Source organism: Gopherus evgoodei, chromosome 2 (genome assembly GCF_007399415.2).
Source record: "Gopherus evgoodei ecotype Sinaloan lineage chromosome 2, rGopEvg1_v1.p, whole genome shotgun sequence".
Taxonomy (NCBI): Eukaryota; Metazoa; Chordata; order Testudines; family Testudinidae; genus Gopherus; species Gopherus evgoodei.
The window spans coordinates 104009723-104023855 of NC_044323.1; the positions used below are offsets into that span (position 1 = coordinate 104009723).

The 14133-nt window shown below is 40.3% G+C and overlaps 1 protein-coding gene across 2 annotated transcripts; it reads right to left on the reverse strand.

The window, feature by feature from the left end:
- Window positions 1-568: 568 nt before the first annotated feature.
- Window positions 569-11406, reverse strand: HUS1 (HUS1 checkpoint clamp component). Of its 2 annotated transcripts, none has more exons than XM_030551455.1 (8): window positions 11256-11406; window positions 9685-9812; window positions 8378-8554; window positions 7594-7701; window positions 6488-6562; window positions 4312-4411; window positions 3827-3958; window positions 569-3170 (listed from the first exon to the last, which is right to left on the reverse strand). In XM_030551455.1, the coding sequence occupies exons 2-8, from the start codon at window positions 9703-9705 to the stop codon at window positions 3088-3090; spliced, it is 696 nt and encodes a 231-aa protein (XP_030407315.1). In that variant the 5' UTR covers window positions 9706-9812; window positions 11256-11406; the 3' UTR covers window positions 569-3087. The 2 variants fall into 2 exon arrangements, with proteins under 2 accessions (XP_030407315.1, XP_030407314.1); XM_030551454.1 differs by lacking the exon at window positions 11256-11406 and adding an exon at window positions 11092-11185.
- Between the last annotated feature and the right edge of the window lie 2727 nt (window positions 11407-14133).

Here is a 14133-nt window from a genome sequence, read left to right on the forward strand (position 1 = left end):
TTACCCTTAACTATCTGTTTATAACACATCTCAATGTTGTATGACTTCCTGTAGCATATATCACGAACCTCAATATTTCATGTAATCATTGAACTTGTTAAGCAGCTGTGAAAAGTCCAATAATTTGAGTGTGTGTGTGTGTGTGTGCGCGTGTGTGTGTGTGCTAGATTTGCTCCTGGATTCTCCTGATTTTTTTTTTAAATATCACTTAATGATTTTTCTTATTATTCATTATACTGCCTAGATCAGCAAAATCTTCAGAACATAATATTAATTGACTCCTAGATCCCATATGCAGGTTTTCATGGAAAGATTTTAGTAGTGCGTTTTATGTTCTATTCTTATATCTGAACAGAATGTCTGTCATGCAACAATACTCCCATGAGGTATAGCTGTGCTGGGAGGCTTTTAGCAGTTGGTACCTCTGTCCTTGGGTGGGGTTATTTTTTAAGTTTGATTTTGATCAAACCTGTTTAAGTATAACATAATGATCAAAATCTCACTAAAGGGGGAGGTCAGACTTACAATTTATTTGTTTTCCCTCAAGGGACATGCATCCCTTTATCTCTTTTTCAAAACAGAGTATTACTAGTTGCAATGTTATTGACTTGCAGAATACTGAAATTCAGTACAGTAGGTTATACATAGAGAGGCAAACAGCAATAAGTTTATCTGTAGAGTGAAATAAAATTGGCGGGGAGGGATAATGAAGCAGTACAACAAAATTACCACTAGAGGGCAAGCTACGTATGTCATTAGGACTAGGTTAATCAATATATGAAAGCGCACACATTTCGAAAGAGCTTATAGATGCAATATAGTTTTGTGTACTAAAATCAGAAGAATAACCACCTACACTTCCTCGCAGAAATAACCAAGTAACAATGAGAATCAATACAGTATGTATCAGTAGTATTACACTTGTTCCTGCATTCTGACCCAGAAAAATTCCTTTTAACTTAATTTGTGGCTTTTCTGGCCAGTGGGGGATAGAAACATGCTGGAAAGGCCAAATGTGAGGAAAATGAGATATTGGTTAATTTATTTCAGGCTGTCTAACATGAGTATTTTATTGCAGGTATTACAGCTACAGATCATCCCAGTGGGCTCAATCCTGAAGTTCTTACAAAGTCTGCAAGATAATAATCAGGAAAAGCTTTTGTTCCTAAGTAACTAAAGGCTTTTATGCTTTCCCTCCCCCCACGGGCCATAAAACCTGTTGTCACAAGGTGACACTGACCCTCGAAGAGGCAAGAGCCCAGTGCATCTGTGCATGGTCTGGATTATTTGTTCCTTGTCCCATTTCAAATACAAAAGGAAAACCACTTGAGCGTCTATGCACTGCAAATCACTCACACCATAAAGCAGCAACTGTGAATTCCACCAGTTACCTGTCTCCTCAATCCTTCCCTGTCTCCACAAAAAACACCACCTACCTCCTTCCTTTGTCCAAGAGATCAGTCCAGACTTTTAGGTAGACTGTTAGAGAGAGGTAGCAGGCACATCTGCTTGTATTGCAGGCAATGACTCCTTAGGACAGTGGTGGGCAACCTGTGGCCCGTCAGCAGACCGGCTTTGAGAACCACTGCTCTAAATGGTCTCCTGTATGTTGCAGGAACATCAGAATGTCTACCCATGCAGATCACAGCAGTGAGCCAACCCCTACAGGTGTGAAGGACCTCAGACCCTGGAGCATGTGGGGATGGTGATCCTGCATTGTTATCTTTCGCCATCATCTTCCGAAGCCTTTCCTTTCCAGTCTTAGCTGGAAGAGTTCAGTCACAGCCAAGCAGGGGACCATAAAGAACAGCCAAAAACCAAAAGGTAAGTGATGATAGCCTCTACCCACACACTTTCCCAGCACTTGTTAGGTCCCCTCTCTTTCTTCTGTACTCCCTGCACATGATCATTTTTTTAAAATAAATGACTAGTATGTTCACCTCAGAACATGGTGTGTCCTGCTTATTTAACTCACCATTTATTAATGGATGGAAGGAAGGAACAAGGGGCAGCCAGTACTGTAGACCAGCTGATCCCAGTTGTTAACCCAATGTCTCACTGAAAGGCTGTGGTGTCCAGTCTTGCCTCAACTTATTGACAAGCTGAGCTCGTAGCAACAGAAGGCAAGTCCTCCCAATGTATTATCTGAAACCCCAGTTTTTTAGGGCAAAGGAGCTATTTTTCATGAACAGGGACAAGATGTTTTTGCAGAGACCCTTAGTTGAAAATAAGCCATGTTAACCGTTGGCATGAATATACAAGGAAGCACAAGTCCTGATACCCCTACTCACTAAGGCTTCAAATAACACTGTATTGCCTACTCTTACAGACCAGCAGCTGAAACAATCCAAATATAAACAAACATTCTATATAAAAACTCTTATACTGCACTCATCTAAGGGCTTTCTGGGACTCCATTAAGCCATCTGACCAGCAACTGCCTCATTTGTTCTCTTCTCCTCCTCAGCAGAAGTGTGGCCAATATCTTTTGCAATTTTTATATACACACAGCTGTGTTTATAGTAAAAGGCAAGATCAAAGAAATGCACCTTGCCCATGGAGTGGAAGGTGGTGAGGCTTGCGATGGCCCTTCATTCCCAGGGGAGCTAATTTCAGAAACTTTACCCTGGTCCCCCAAGAAGCTCTCTTTGACATGCCCACGTTGCTGCCTCATCTAAAGAAACCCCAAGTGCTTTGAGCTGCACTTGTGTTTATGCCCACCTATAACATGTTGAAGAGACATTCATGTTACAGCATCTTCGCTCACCTACTTGCTCAGTTACTGAGTGCAGTGAACAGCACTGTGTAGAAGCTTCTACAATTTCCCTGCCCACGAAACTAGAGGGGCCAGCTTTCCATATATTTTCACTTTAATCCAATATATAATCAACACAAAAACATAATATCCTTGGGAATCAAGTTCTTACAATAATTCTATAAATATATATAATATAAAATATATCACAACTTTTTAAAATATTATAGATCAAGAGCCCATCGATGCACAAAATCCCCACTCTTTATGCTTGTTTCACTCTTTGTAGGCAAGGCCTCATATGGCAGAACTGCTGAGCTGTAGAAGAGTATTCATGCAAGTGCTGGAATGAAGTACTGAAGGGAAACCTCCTCATGAAGCAGAATGAAGTGAACAATCCTTTTGCTCACAATATCTGTAAAAGAGACATCATAAAGGCAATTGGAAGGCTGGCGCAAATATGTAACACAGTGCAAATTCTATATAGGAGAGGCAGAAGCTCTATCATCTTTAGAGGAAAAGACCACTTCAGCATAATGCAGCAGTGATCCAGGATCTTCCTCTCAGCAGGGTCTAAACTTTTTGAATGTGATACAAAATCCTACACCCCATTTCTATCTGCCTGTGGCTGTAATACACATTTAGGTCTCAACATACAAGAGCAGTGACTGTGTACATTGATAGCATACATCATACACTTAAACAGATTTAGAAAAACAGCCTTGAACACACTGGGAAACCATTTGAAAAAAGAAAGGGTAGCCAGGATACCTAGGTTATTTTCTAGAGATTTGAGAATTTTGCCATAGGGCAGGATTGGATTTTTCAATGACACAGCAGCTGCATAACTTTGACAGCTCAAATTTACGTGACTAAATTTTCAGAAATGACTAGTGATTTTGGATGCCAATTTCAGACACTTTAAAAAGGTCTGATATTGCAGAAGCTGGGCTCTCAGCACTTTCTGAAAATTAGGCCCTTCTATGATTTCTATGTCTCCAGCTGGCCATCTAAAAGCTGAAAATGGCAGTCTGAATAAATTTCTCTTGAAGTCAGAGTCATTGAACTTACTGCACAAGGCTTTCGTGGGATTTACTTGTTGCCCAGCAAGTAGCTGCAGGAGCTTCCGAATGTCTATGCGTGCCTCAGCCATGCTTTCCGGATCTCTGTCTTGAGTAGAATTTTGTGAACCATCCTCTGATACTAAAATGATATAAAAAAGACTTTGTATCAAAAGTACACTCACAAGATGAATATCAGCTCTAGTTAGTATGTACTAGTTTATAAGTAAATGGGTTATCATTTTAAATCTCTTTTCTCTTACAAAATTAACTGCAATCTTTTCACTACTTTATTAAAACTCAAATGCTTCAAAAACTAAAACTGTTAAAAAAAATGCCAACATCTATTTTATTTGAATTTAAAATTTGTTGACTATATGATAATTGTTAAAACATTCTGAATTATTAACAAGATCAGCCCTTAGAGTTATATTTATCAGTACCAAGTAAGTAAGATAAAACAGATATCTGGATGGGGCAAAGCGGGAGACTTACCCCATGGAGGATTTCCAAGACCTTTAAAATGGGTCGTAACAGATACTAAATCTGTTTCTATTTTCAAGTTCATTTCTCCGTTTAAATTTGCTTCAAGCACCTACAATACAAGTAAGTCAGTCATTTGTCAATCACATTTTCACTCTGAAAATAATTAAATTAAATGTAAATGTACAACTCATACAGTTTGCATCAGCCTACCTCAAAAGCACCAAGACCAATATGAGCACATCACACTGATAATGTTTTCACCCCTCAGCTCAAATATACTACACTCTCCACAAACTCTCTCTCCTTACTTCTGAAAGGAGTTCAAGCCCCTAGCTGGCAAGCCAAGGTCTAAAACCTTGCAGCTATTTCACAGTCTCTCACTCTCTGCAACCGCTATGCTCCAAAGGGACAATGCAGCAGGAGATAAATAATGTAAAACTGAAGTCCTTAGCAGGGGTGTTCAGCCATAACTCAAACCTGAATATATTCTAATCAAATACAAGGGGTAAACTTTTCAAAAAGTGCCTACATAATTTAGAAGCTTAAATCTAATTTTCAAAAGTGACTTAGGCACTGAAGAGCTGAAATCCAATAGACTTTCAGTAAGGCATAATCTAAGTTCCTAAATCCCATTTTCAAAAATGGAATTTAAGTGCTTTTGAAAAGTTTAGTCCAGATTTGGGTTTTCTTAAGGTTTCACCCAATAACTAATCTTTACCATGACTAACATTTGATGGGGATTAGAGAGCAGAAGAGAAAGAAAAGTGAGGTGGGGTGGGAGGAGCTGGCATTGCGTAGTAGCAGAGTAATTCATTCACTCTCCAATATTTTTAGAGGTCACAGCTGTTGTGTTTGACTCCCAGATACCACCTTAGAAAAATGAAAGGGAAAGGTGGCTGCAAGTCAGTAGTTAATGAAATGATCCCTATCCCGTGCACACAAAGACTGATTTGTCACCATTTAAGCAGATGGAGTGTTGCCATTTAGTCTAATGTGGGTATTATCAGGACCAGAGTTTTCAATATAACGTGAGACCCTTTGGGATAGAAGGTGATAGACGACTGTAACTTTGCAGAGCTTCTGAAAAATCTATGTAATTGTCTGGATCCTTCTCCCAATGCTTTTGTTTTGTTTTACAGACAAAACAAGATAACTCTGCAAGAGAGTTGTAAAGAGGATAATTCTAGATACATTTATCCTTTTCAAAGTGAAAGACTACATGTGAAAATTTTCAGCAACGATGAGTTTTGTGCCTAGATATCATCTGAATGACTGAAGTGATGAGTTCCTACCACTGTAATCAAAATAATTCTTGTTACCCATAGAACTAAAAATTTTCTGTAACACAAACTCTCCTAATAATACTGTTTCTAATATTATGCAATTCTAGAGCACTTTCCCTCCAAGGATTTCAAAGCACTTTAAAAACAAACAATACTTAAGGCATACAACATTCCTGAGTGGAAAGTAATGGACATGCAAGGATCATTTCATCCAACACTGATATGCTGCTATTCCTAGTATGGAATGTGACAGACCTTTAACAGCGCTCAGCAATGCTAACCAACCATTTCGGTTAAGAAACGAAGATTACCATTTATAGCTGAAATGTTACTAAGAGAACTTAGGTCAAAAGGTAAATCCTAGGCCCTCAATTCTGGAAACACAGACATATGTTTAGCTTTGTGCCAGTGAATATTCCCATTGAAATCAATGAGACTACATACATTCATACATTTAAGCATATGCATCAGGATTTGCAGGATGAGGGGCTCAGGTTGTTTTTTGATCAATAAAACAGCATTAACCTGTTTACTCTTACAATCCAAGTAGGAACTCAATTTTACATCTCAGATGAAACACAGTATCTGTGACATCACATTTCTCTCTAACATCACACTGAAGCAACGGTTCAGTACTGATTCAGAAGGAAAAGTACCACTTACCGTGATGTGCACAGTGTACTTTTAGGCCCTATAAAATAACAATGACACTGAATCCCATCACTTTCTGCAGCACTTGGATGTTCTTTGGAGGTTTCCCACAGAAGTACTAACCTGGCCCAAGCAAGCTTAGCTTGCAAGATCTAACAAGGGATCACTACGCAAAGTGAGAAGGAAATATTCTACGTAAGGGATGCAATTGGTCCCTTTTTCAAGGCATTATGAGAGATATTTTAACTTACAATGCAATTGCTGAGATTTTTCATTCTTTCCACAACACTCTTCATGGTCTTCAGCACTGGCAAGTAAATACTGACCTACAAAGATCACATCAACTGCATTTAAAAATAAAATACACAGCACTGTGATATAATACTTCATGAAGTGAAATAGATGGGATGGATGGGATACTTCTCTATTTATCAAATGCATATTCAGCAAGGACTGCACAACAGAATTGAAATAAATCATTGAACTACCAAGGAACAGAACACTTCCCTTACCAGATCATATCATTGGTTCATTCAGACCAGCATGCTGCCCTCCCAGCAGTTCACAACACTTGAGAAGGAACAATTATTATATACCCTTTTCCCCCTATGTTCCTAATCTGTGTTGTGTGTCAACAGCAGAAGGTCTAGCCCAAACAACTTTTCAAAATATGCATCAGTTTCTGTTCCTCAGTGATAAGCATTCCTATGAATTCAGGAGGGGAGGGCTTTGTTATAACAAGAAACATGCAGAGCTGAAGGGGAAAATATTCTGCACCTAGTAAACTCAAAGTAACTTAATTATTCAGTAGAGTTACATTGGTGAAACAGAACACAATTCATTCCAGTTATTTCCAAACCACATGAATTCAAAACCCCATTAGTTTCATCTTGTTTATGAAAGGTTTTGTACATCTAGCGTAGTAGACATGGTGTGCAAAAACTACATACAAAATGTATTCTCTTTAGAGCAGTTTAAACTACATATAAAATGTATTCTCTTTAGAGCAGATGTCTTTTTCTTACATAGCTGTAGAGCTCATGACAAAAGGATCTGTACCTTATAAGAATACAGTCATACAAAATAATGTACCTGGGCTGCTTACTGAAGAGGAAAAATGCAAATAATCTGATGATAGCTCTGCCAAAAGTTATGTGGTCTCTTGTATTCAGAAAAAGAAACATCTATAATGGTATCTGGGATCTACACACCTCATAGTGACAATAACTGGGCTACCTTTTCAAGTGTGTGGGGGAGGAATATTAAACTTTAAAATCTATATAACAACATACGCAGTTTATAGTGTTTCACCCCAATCCTGTGCATTCAATAGTGACTTTAAAAAAAGGTTGCTTACATCAAAATCTGGTACACTGGGCTCTCGGAAATCATTCCACAGTCTTCTGGGAATAACTCCCACTGGAATGTCATGTGTCACAATGCGACTACTGCTCGATAACGAGGGCTTGAGAGAGAAAAATAGAAGTTCTTGTGGTTAAGGAGCAGGATTAATAGTCAGGGAGACCAGGCTTCTAATCCTGGCCCTGTCAGGTATTTGTGACATGCCCTGGACAACACACACAAGCTTTCTGTGCCAGAAAATGGGCATAACTATACTTCCCTTCCTAACAGGGATTTTGCAAGGCTAAATTAATTAATGTTTGTAAAACAACTTAGGTGTTACATCAATATAATGTAATATTAAAATCCTCAGTGGGGCAGATCTAAATTAAAAGAAAACAAAACTAAACTAAAAAAGCCATAGTTTTGCCCTTTTACCTTATGTAACCTACTGATTTCAATGGGAATGCAAGAGATATATATCAGGGTAAAACCTGGTCCCGTGGATGGAAAGAAAAATGGAAGCATTTGCCATTGCCTTGCTGTAACTCATTCTGTAATATTTTATTCTCCCTTTCTCTTCCTGGCCAGTATCATCCACATTATACTAGGTGCCATCCAAGCATAAAAGAAGGCATGCCCCGATCAACATAGTTAAATTAGATTCTTTTCCCAGCAGCATTTCAGACTATTCCAGGAAAGGAGACATATGAATTTAAAATCAGCTATTAGATTTAGGGAACAGCACAATATTTACTACGTTGTTCCCAAGAGCACTTAAAAAGCATTTCTGCTCTTACCAGTTCCACAGCTACTGTGACACAGGGGCAGTGCTTGTTAGTCAATTTGATTTTCACCGTCTTGGCATTCTGGGCTGTTTTTAAAGCTCTTGATAGGTTTTCTGGTGTCAGCTCCAAATAAATTTCATTGTGTTCTGCCGCTACTCCTTCCATCTGGAATTCATCAAAGAAGTTCCCCTTTAAAAAAAGAAAAAGAAAAAGAGAGGGGAGGAATGACAGGAAAAACTGTTTTAATTTAAAATACAGCAAGTCACGGTAAGCAGAATTAAAGTATTGTACCATATATTCAGAACTGACTGTATATAGGTTGAAACTTCCCTCTGCTCTGTGTGTTCTGTATGTTACAAAACAGACTCTGCAAGCATAAAGTTCCACTGTGTGGACCCCATGCAAATTCAGTGCTTAACTATTAACTTCAGTCTTTTACGTATCACCTCCCATTAATAAACAGAGAGGTTAATACATTCTTATCACTTGTGCCACTACACACAAAATCTGAGCCAAAATATATGCGAAAGTCACCCTAGAAACAGAAAAGTTCAGCCATATGAAGACACATTCTCTATGGGGAAATTAAGAACAAAAAGAGGACTACAGTGGGTCAGACTAATGCTCCATCTAGCTCAGTATCCTGTTTACCAACAGTGGCCAAGTTACAGATGCTTCAGTGAGAATAAACAGAACAAGGCAATTTATCTACTGATCCATCCCCTATCGTCCAGTCCCACCATCTGGCAGTCTGAGGATTAGAGCCACCCAGAGCATGGGGTTTTATACCTGATCATCTTGGCTAATAGCAATTGACAAACCTATCCTCCATGAACTCATCAAATTCGGTTTTGAACCCAGTTATGATTTAGGCCTTCACAACATCCCATGGCAATGAGTTTCACAGGTTTCTTGCACATTGTGTAAGTTCAACAGGCTCAGTCTATTTAATCTCTCCTCCTATAGAAGCTGTTCCATACTCCTAATCATTTCTGTTGCCCTTCTCTGTACCTTTTCCAATTCTAATAGCTCTTTTTTGAGTTGGGGCGACCAGAACTGCAAGCAGTATTAAAGATGAGTGCATACAATGGACTTATATAGTGGTATTATGATATTTTCTGTCTTATTATCTATCCCTTTCCTAACGGTTCCTCACACTGTTAGCTTTTTTGACTGCTGGTGCAATACATTCCTGCAAAAGTCTATACACCACTGAAGTCCCTCTTAAACCTTTAGAACAGCCACCTTAGTTTTAAAGACATTGAGATGTTTCATATACAGTTACTTATGCAGTATCAGCCTATTTCTCTGGCACATACCTGATTTAACTCACACCACATGCTGACCCCTCCATTTGCCACTTTATCAGTAAGGATGAAGTAAAGTTTGTCCACTGTAAGGCGTAGAGTGCATGTCTTGGCTAGTTTGGCAATTGTATTGATCACACCTATGGGATAAAGTTTCAATAAATGACTGCCTAAAACTTCTAGCACAGGACAAAAAAACTTTGCTTGCAAGGTTGTTGTTTGCAGTTCAGTTGGAAAGAGCATTATTAAAATAAATAAATCAATGGAAAGTGAGAACCCAAGACTTTGATATTTTGTTAAATTCTGTTGTTTTGGTTTACCCCGCACCCATCATTATTTTGTTTGGAGACACAAGGTGGGTAAGGTAGTATCTTTTGTTGGACCAACTTCTGTTGGTGAGCAAAACAATCTTTCAAGCCACACAAGAGCTCAGTCGTTCCAAAGCTTGTCTCTCTCACCCACAGAAGTCGGTCCAATAAAAGATATCACCTCTCCCACCTTGTCTCTCTAATATCCTGGGACTAAAAAGCTACAACTACTCTGCACACAATTATTTTTTGGATTGTCACCTATCTCCTATCCTGTCTGACATCCAAACTGTGAGAAATCTGTGGTAGGAGCTATCTTCTTTATTTTTTGTCCGTATACTGCTCTGTAAGAGGCCCACTTGCTTAGGGTTCATAAGTGCTACCATTACCACACAGTAAACAAACACACAAACAAACATGGAAGATTACAGAGAAAAATCGTTGGAACACAGGAACAAGCCACAGACTAATGGTCTGGTTTTTTTTGTTCTTATTTTATTTTATTTATGTATAATTGTGCCTACATGTTACAGTACAACATGCCCTGGAAATATCTCACATGGACAAATATTCTCAGATCTACCACTGAGCTGTTCTGGTAAGTTGTTGCAGGGCTCTGTGCCTCAGTTTCTCCATTTGTAAAATTAAGACACCTTTCTTAGTAACGGCTTTTGGGATACAATCTGCTATGCAAGGGCCAGGCGTTATACTGCCCTGTAAACAGGCGTTGAAATCTGTCTTCTAAACCAGCCAGTTTAGTTGTTTTTGATATAAAACACTCTATGGACTGGCCAGCAGCAGCCAGGAAGATGAGGCTCGTAGGTCTTGTGCTTGCAAAGCAGCCCCGGGTTCCCCTCCTCACGCGTGTCACTCTATGGGGGTGCATCGCTCCCCGCAGTACAGGGAGAGACTGGGGGATCTGGCGGCGCATATGACCGAGATTTTAACTCAGCGGGCATGAGAGTTTGTAACCTCCCTCCCACTCCATCTCCCAGCCCCCGCCAGAGCTCACTCTGCCCCTTTCCCCACAGACAGGCTGTCCCCAGGGTCCCTCCCACCCCCGCTGCTGCAGACCCGCTCCCCGGGGCACGGCGCAGCCCAGCCCGCTCACGGGTGAAGTGGTTCAGGCAGGCGACGTCCACGATCTTGGCCCGAAACCGCATGGCGGAAGCCGCCTTGAATGTGGAAGCAAAATAAACCCGCCCCAGCTCCACCTCTCCGGGAAGCCTGACCCCGGGCAACCCAGTTCCGCTTCCCCTTCTCCTCCCCTCTCACCTCCGGTGCCTTGTACAGGATCATCGTGCGCCTAACTCGGTGAGAGTATAACAAAGGGCCTGATTCGGGTGTGAGTCCGGAGTTACTCCACTGGGGGGTCAATGGCGCTGAGCTGGTGTAAAAGCAGTGCCAGCGCAAGCTCAGTATCAGCAGAAGAGAGGGGGTGGTTCAGGAAGAGCAGATCACGCACACAATGCACTCCCCTACTGTGCCTGCTGCTGTATAAAGGTGGTGATGATGATACTGCTTTTCTTTAAATAAAATAATGGACAGCTAAAGGAAATAGGGAAAAGTTAGTATCAAATATTAACAGAACAAAAAATTACCCACATAAAAAAGGTAGGAGTTGAACAAAAAAAACCCGTAGTGTTAGAAATGGCTCAAAATATGAAAGAAGGGAAATAAGCATAAAACAATAAAATGTGAAAATTGGTAACAGTTAAAAGAATGGAGACTAGACCTGTGCTTGATTCTCCGCTCTGTTACACCAATGTTACACTCATCGAAATCAAGGAGTTAGGCTGGTGTAAAACTACTGTTGCCATGTGGGGAATCAGGCCTAAAGAAAGGTTAGGAAAAAAAAGTGAAAAGTTGGGGAGGGGAGATGAACTGAGTATTTTTTATGAACTAAAGCAGTAGTTCTCAAACTTTTTTACTGGTGACCCCTTTCACATAGCAAGCCTGTGAGGTGTGACACCTCCCCCCCCAAATTAAAAGCAAACACTTTTTTGTATATTTAAGCCCATTATAAATGCTGGATGCAAAGCGGGATTTCGGGTGGAAGCTGACAACTCGCAACCCCCGCTGTAATAACCACATGACCCCCTGAAGGGTCCTGACCCCCAGTTTGAGAACCTCTGAACTAAAGTTCGGCAGGGAAGCAAAATGATTTAATGTGAACACTAGATGGGGCTGGTGAGCTCACAGTTGGTTACAGTCTGATGACAAACAGTATGCATACTAATAAAAACCCAGCATTATAATACAGAAGAGTTTAAGTTGCTCTGTCTCATGGTACAAGGAGAACCCTATATGGAAATAGTGCTTAAAGCCACAGGAGCCAAGCTTGCTGCTGTTGAAAATGCTGTTATTATGTATTATTTGTATTCATAGGATCTACCTAGGAATCCTAGTCATGGACCAGGATCTCATTGTGCAAGGTGCTGTACAAACACAGAACAGTAAGACAGTCCTTACCCCAATTTGCTTATTAGGGGTCCTGTGCCCTCTCCCTTCCCATAACTATCTGGGCAGATGGTTCAGAGTGTGAAGAGGATGCCATGTAGCAGAAAGGAGAGAAAGAGGAATAATCCTTTACCCTGTGCAGTTGGGAGGAGGAAGGGTAGAAGCTCCTCTCATGGAAAGCAACAGTGGGTGTAGTGAACAGAATAAGTCTATCTTCCACCTGAGAGCAGCTGAGGGGGGAGCTAGAGGTGTTTGTAAGTAGAGTACATGTTCCACTGCACATCCTCCCAGCAACTAGGAGGGAATAGTCTAATGGCGCAAATACTCATTGGAATGGCAAGGCATGTTGGTGTCAGTCTGACCTCCCAATAAAAGCAGTGGGTTTTTACATGATAAAACATCAACAATGACAACTGTGTGAATTTTCCAGTGGCAGGATCTGTGAGTAGCATAATTTAAGCAACTCACTTCCTGTGCAAATTATCATATATCAGAGAGGAGGCAGGGCCATGAGGCTTTAATGCCCGCTCTTACAGACACCATGTATACCCTTATCAGAAATGACAATGAGTTCCATGCCTGTGTTTAAATTATTTGAGCAAAAACTTGTTAGAACATACTGAGACAAACTGTTATAAACCAAAGCATCTCGGGCCAAATCCAGGCTCCAACCCTGAGGCCTCTCTGGAGTTTGCTCTTATGTAGCACTAATCAGATCCCAAGTAGCCCCCTCAGCAGCAGCCAGGGATCAGCTTGACTGCCACCAAATCCCTCTTCTGGGGGTACACTCCATGTCTCCCCCTACTGCATTACCATAAATGATAGTGAGTGATACCACTGAAATGGAGGTCATATAAAAACTGCAATAGATGTTACTGATGGAGTTGTGTTCTCCCCATATGAGTGACAGAGGGACCATGAAAGAGCTGGGTACTCTGAAGAAACAAGGTAACTCACATCTCTTAAAAGGGAACTGTCAGTCAGGGAGACAGGAACATCGAAGCCTAAGATTTCATCTAACCCCAATGTCATTGGGCTGTTCTAAATTGGCATATAGGTACAGGGCCTCACAGCACCTTCATCAGGATTAATGAAGTGCTAAAGTGAGCTTCAAGTCTACTTTCCACATACCCTGTAACTTGTGCTGTATGCAAGTCCTCTGTCTGGATTTGATTTTCTCCTCATTCTTTGTTCTTTTTAAAAAACAAGCTGTAAGATTTTTGCATTTTTATGTAGAATTATCTTGTAGTGCCATTGTCTCTTTTTTATGATTACTTCTGTGATTCTACTAATATTTTAATGATTGCTCCATGCATGGTAATTTAAGTTCTTTTTCAGGTTCTGTTCTATTTGGATAATGTATTTGTGCATTAATTATGAAAAAGGAAAACAATTGAGAAATGATAAATATTTTGTTTTGCTTTTATGTCAACTGTATTATTCACAACCCCATAGCTATTTTTAGTAAAACAAGCTAGAAGTAAATACTCCTCTGGTCTGAGAGCTGCAAAACTGCAGGGATCAATAACTGAATCACAATAGGGCCAGTTCTATGATGTGTTCAGTTTGCTCAGCTCTCACTGAAGTAAATATGACCTGAAGACTTACGCACCATGCAGAAAGTGCTCTGCATTTTGCAGGATGGGGCCTACAATGATCTGGAAAACATTGCAGATGCTCTTTGTTTGCCATG

Coding starts and splice junctions, on each gene's coding strand:
- HUS1 (XM_030551454.1), bottom strand. CDS start 11,143: ATGCGGTTTCGGGCCAAGATCGTGGACGTCGCCTGCCTGAACCACTTC. Junction 7,702..8,377: donor TCACAGTAGCTGTGGAACTG/GTAAGAGCAGAA, acceptor TTCTCTCTCAAG/CCCTCGTTATCGAGCAGTAG. Junction 6,563..7,593: donor CCAGTGTACCAGATTTTGAT/GTAAGCAACCTT, acceptor TGATCTTTGTAG/GTCAGTATTTACTTGCCAGT.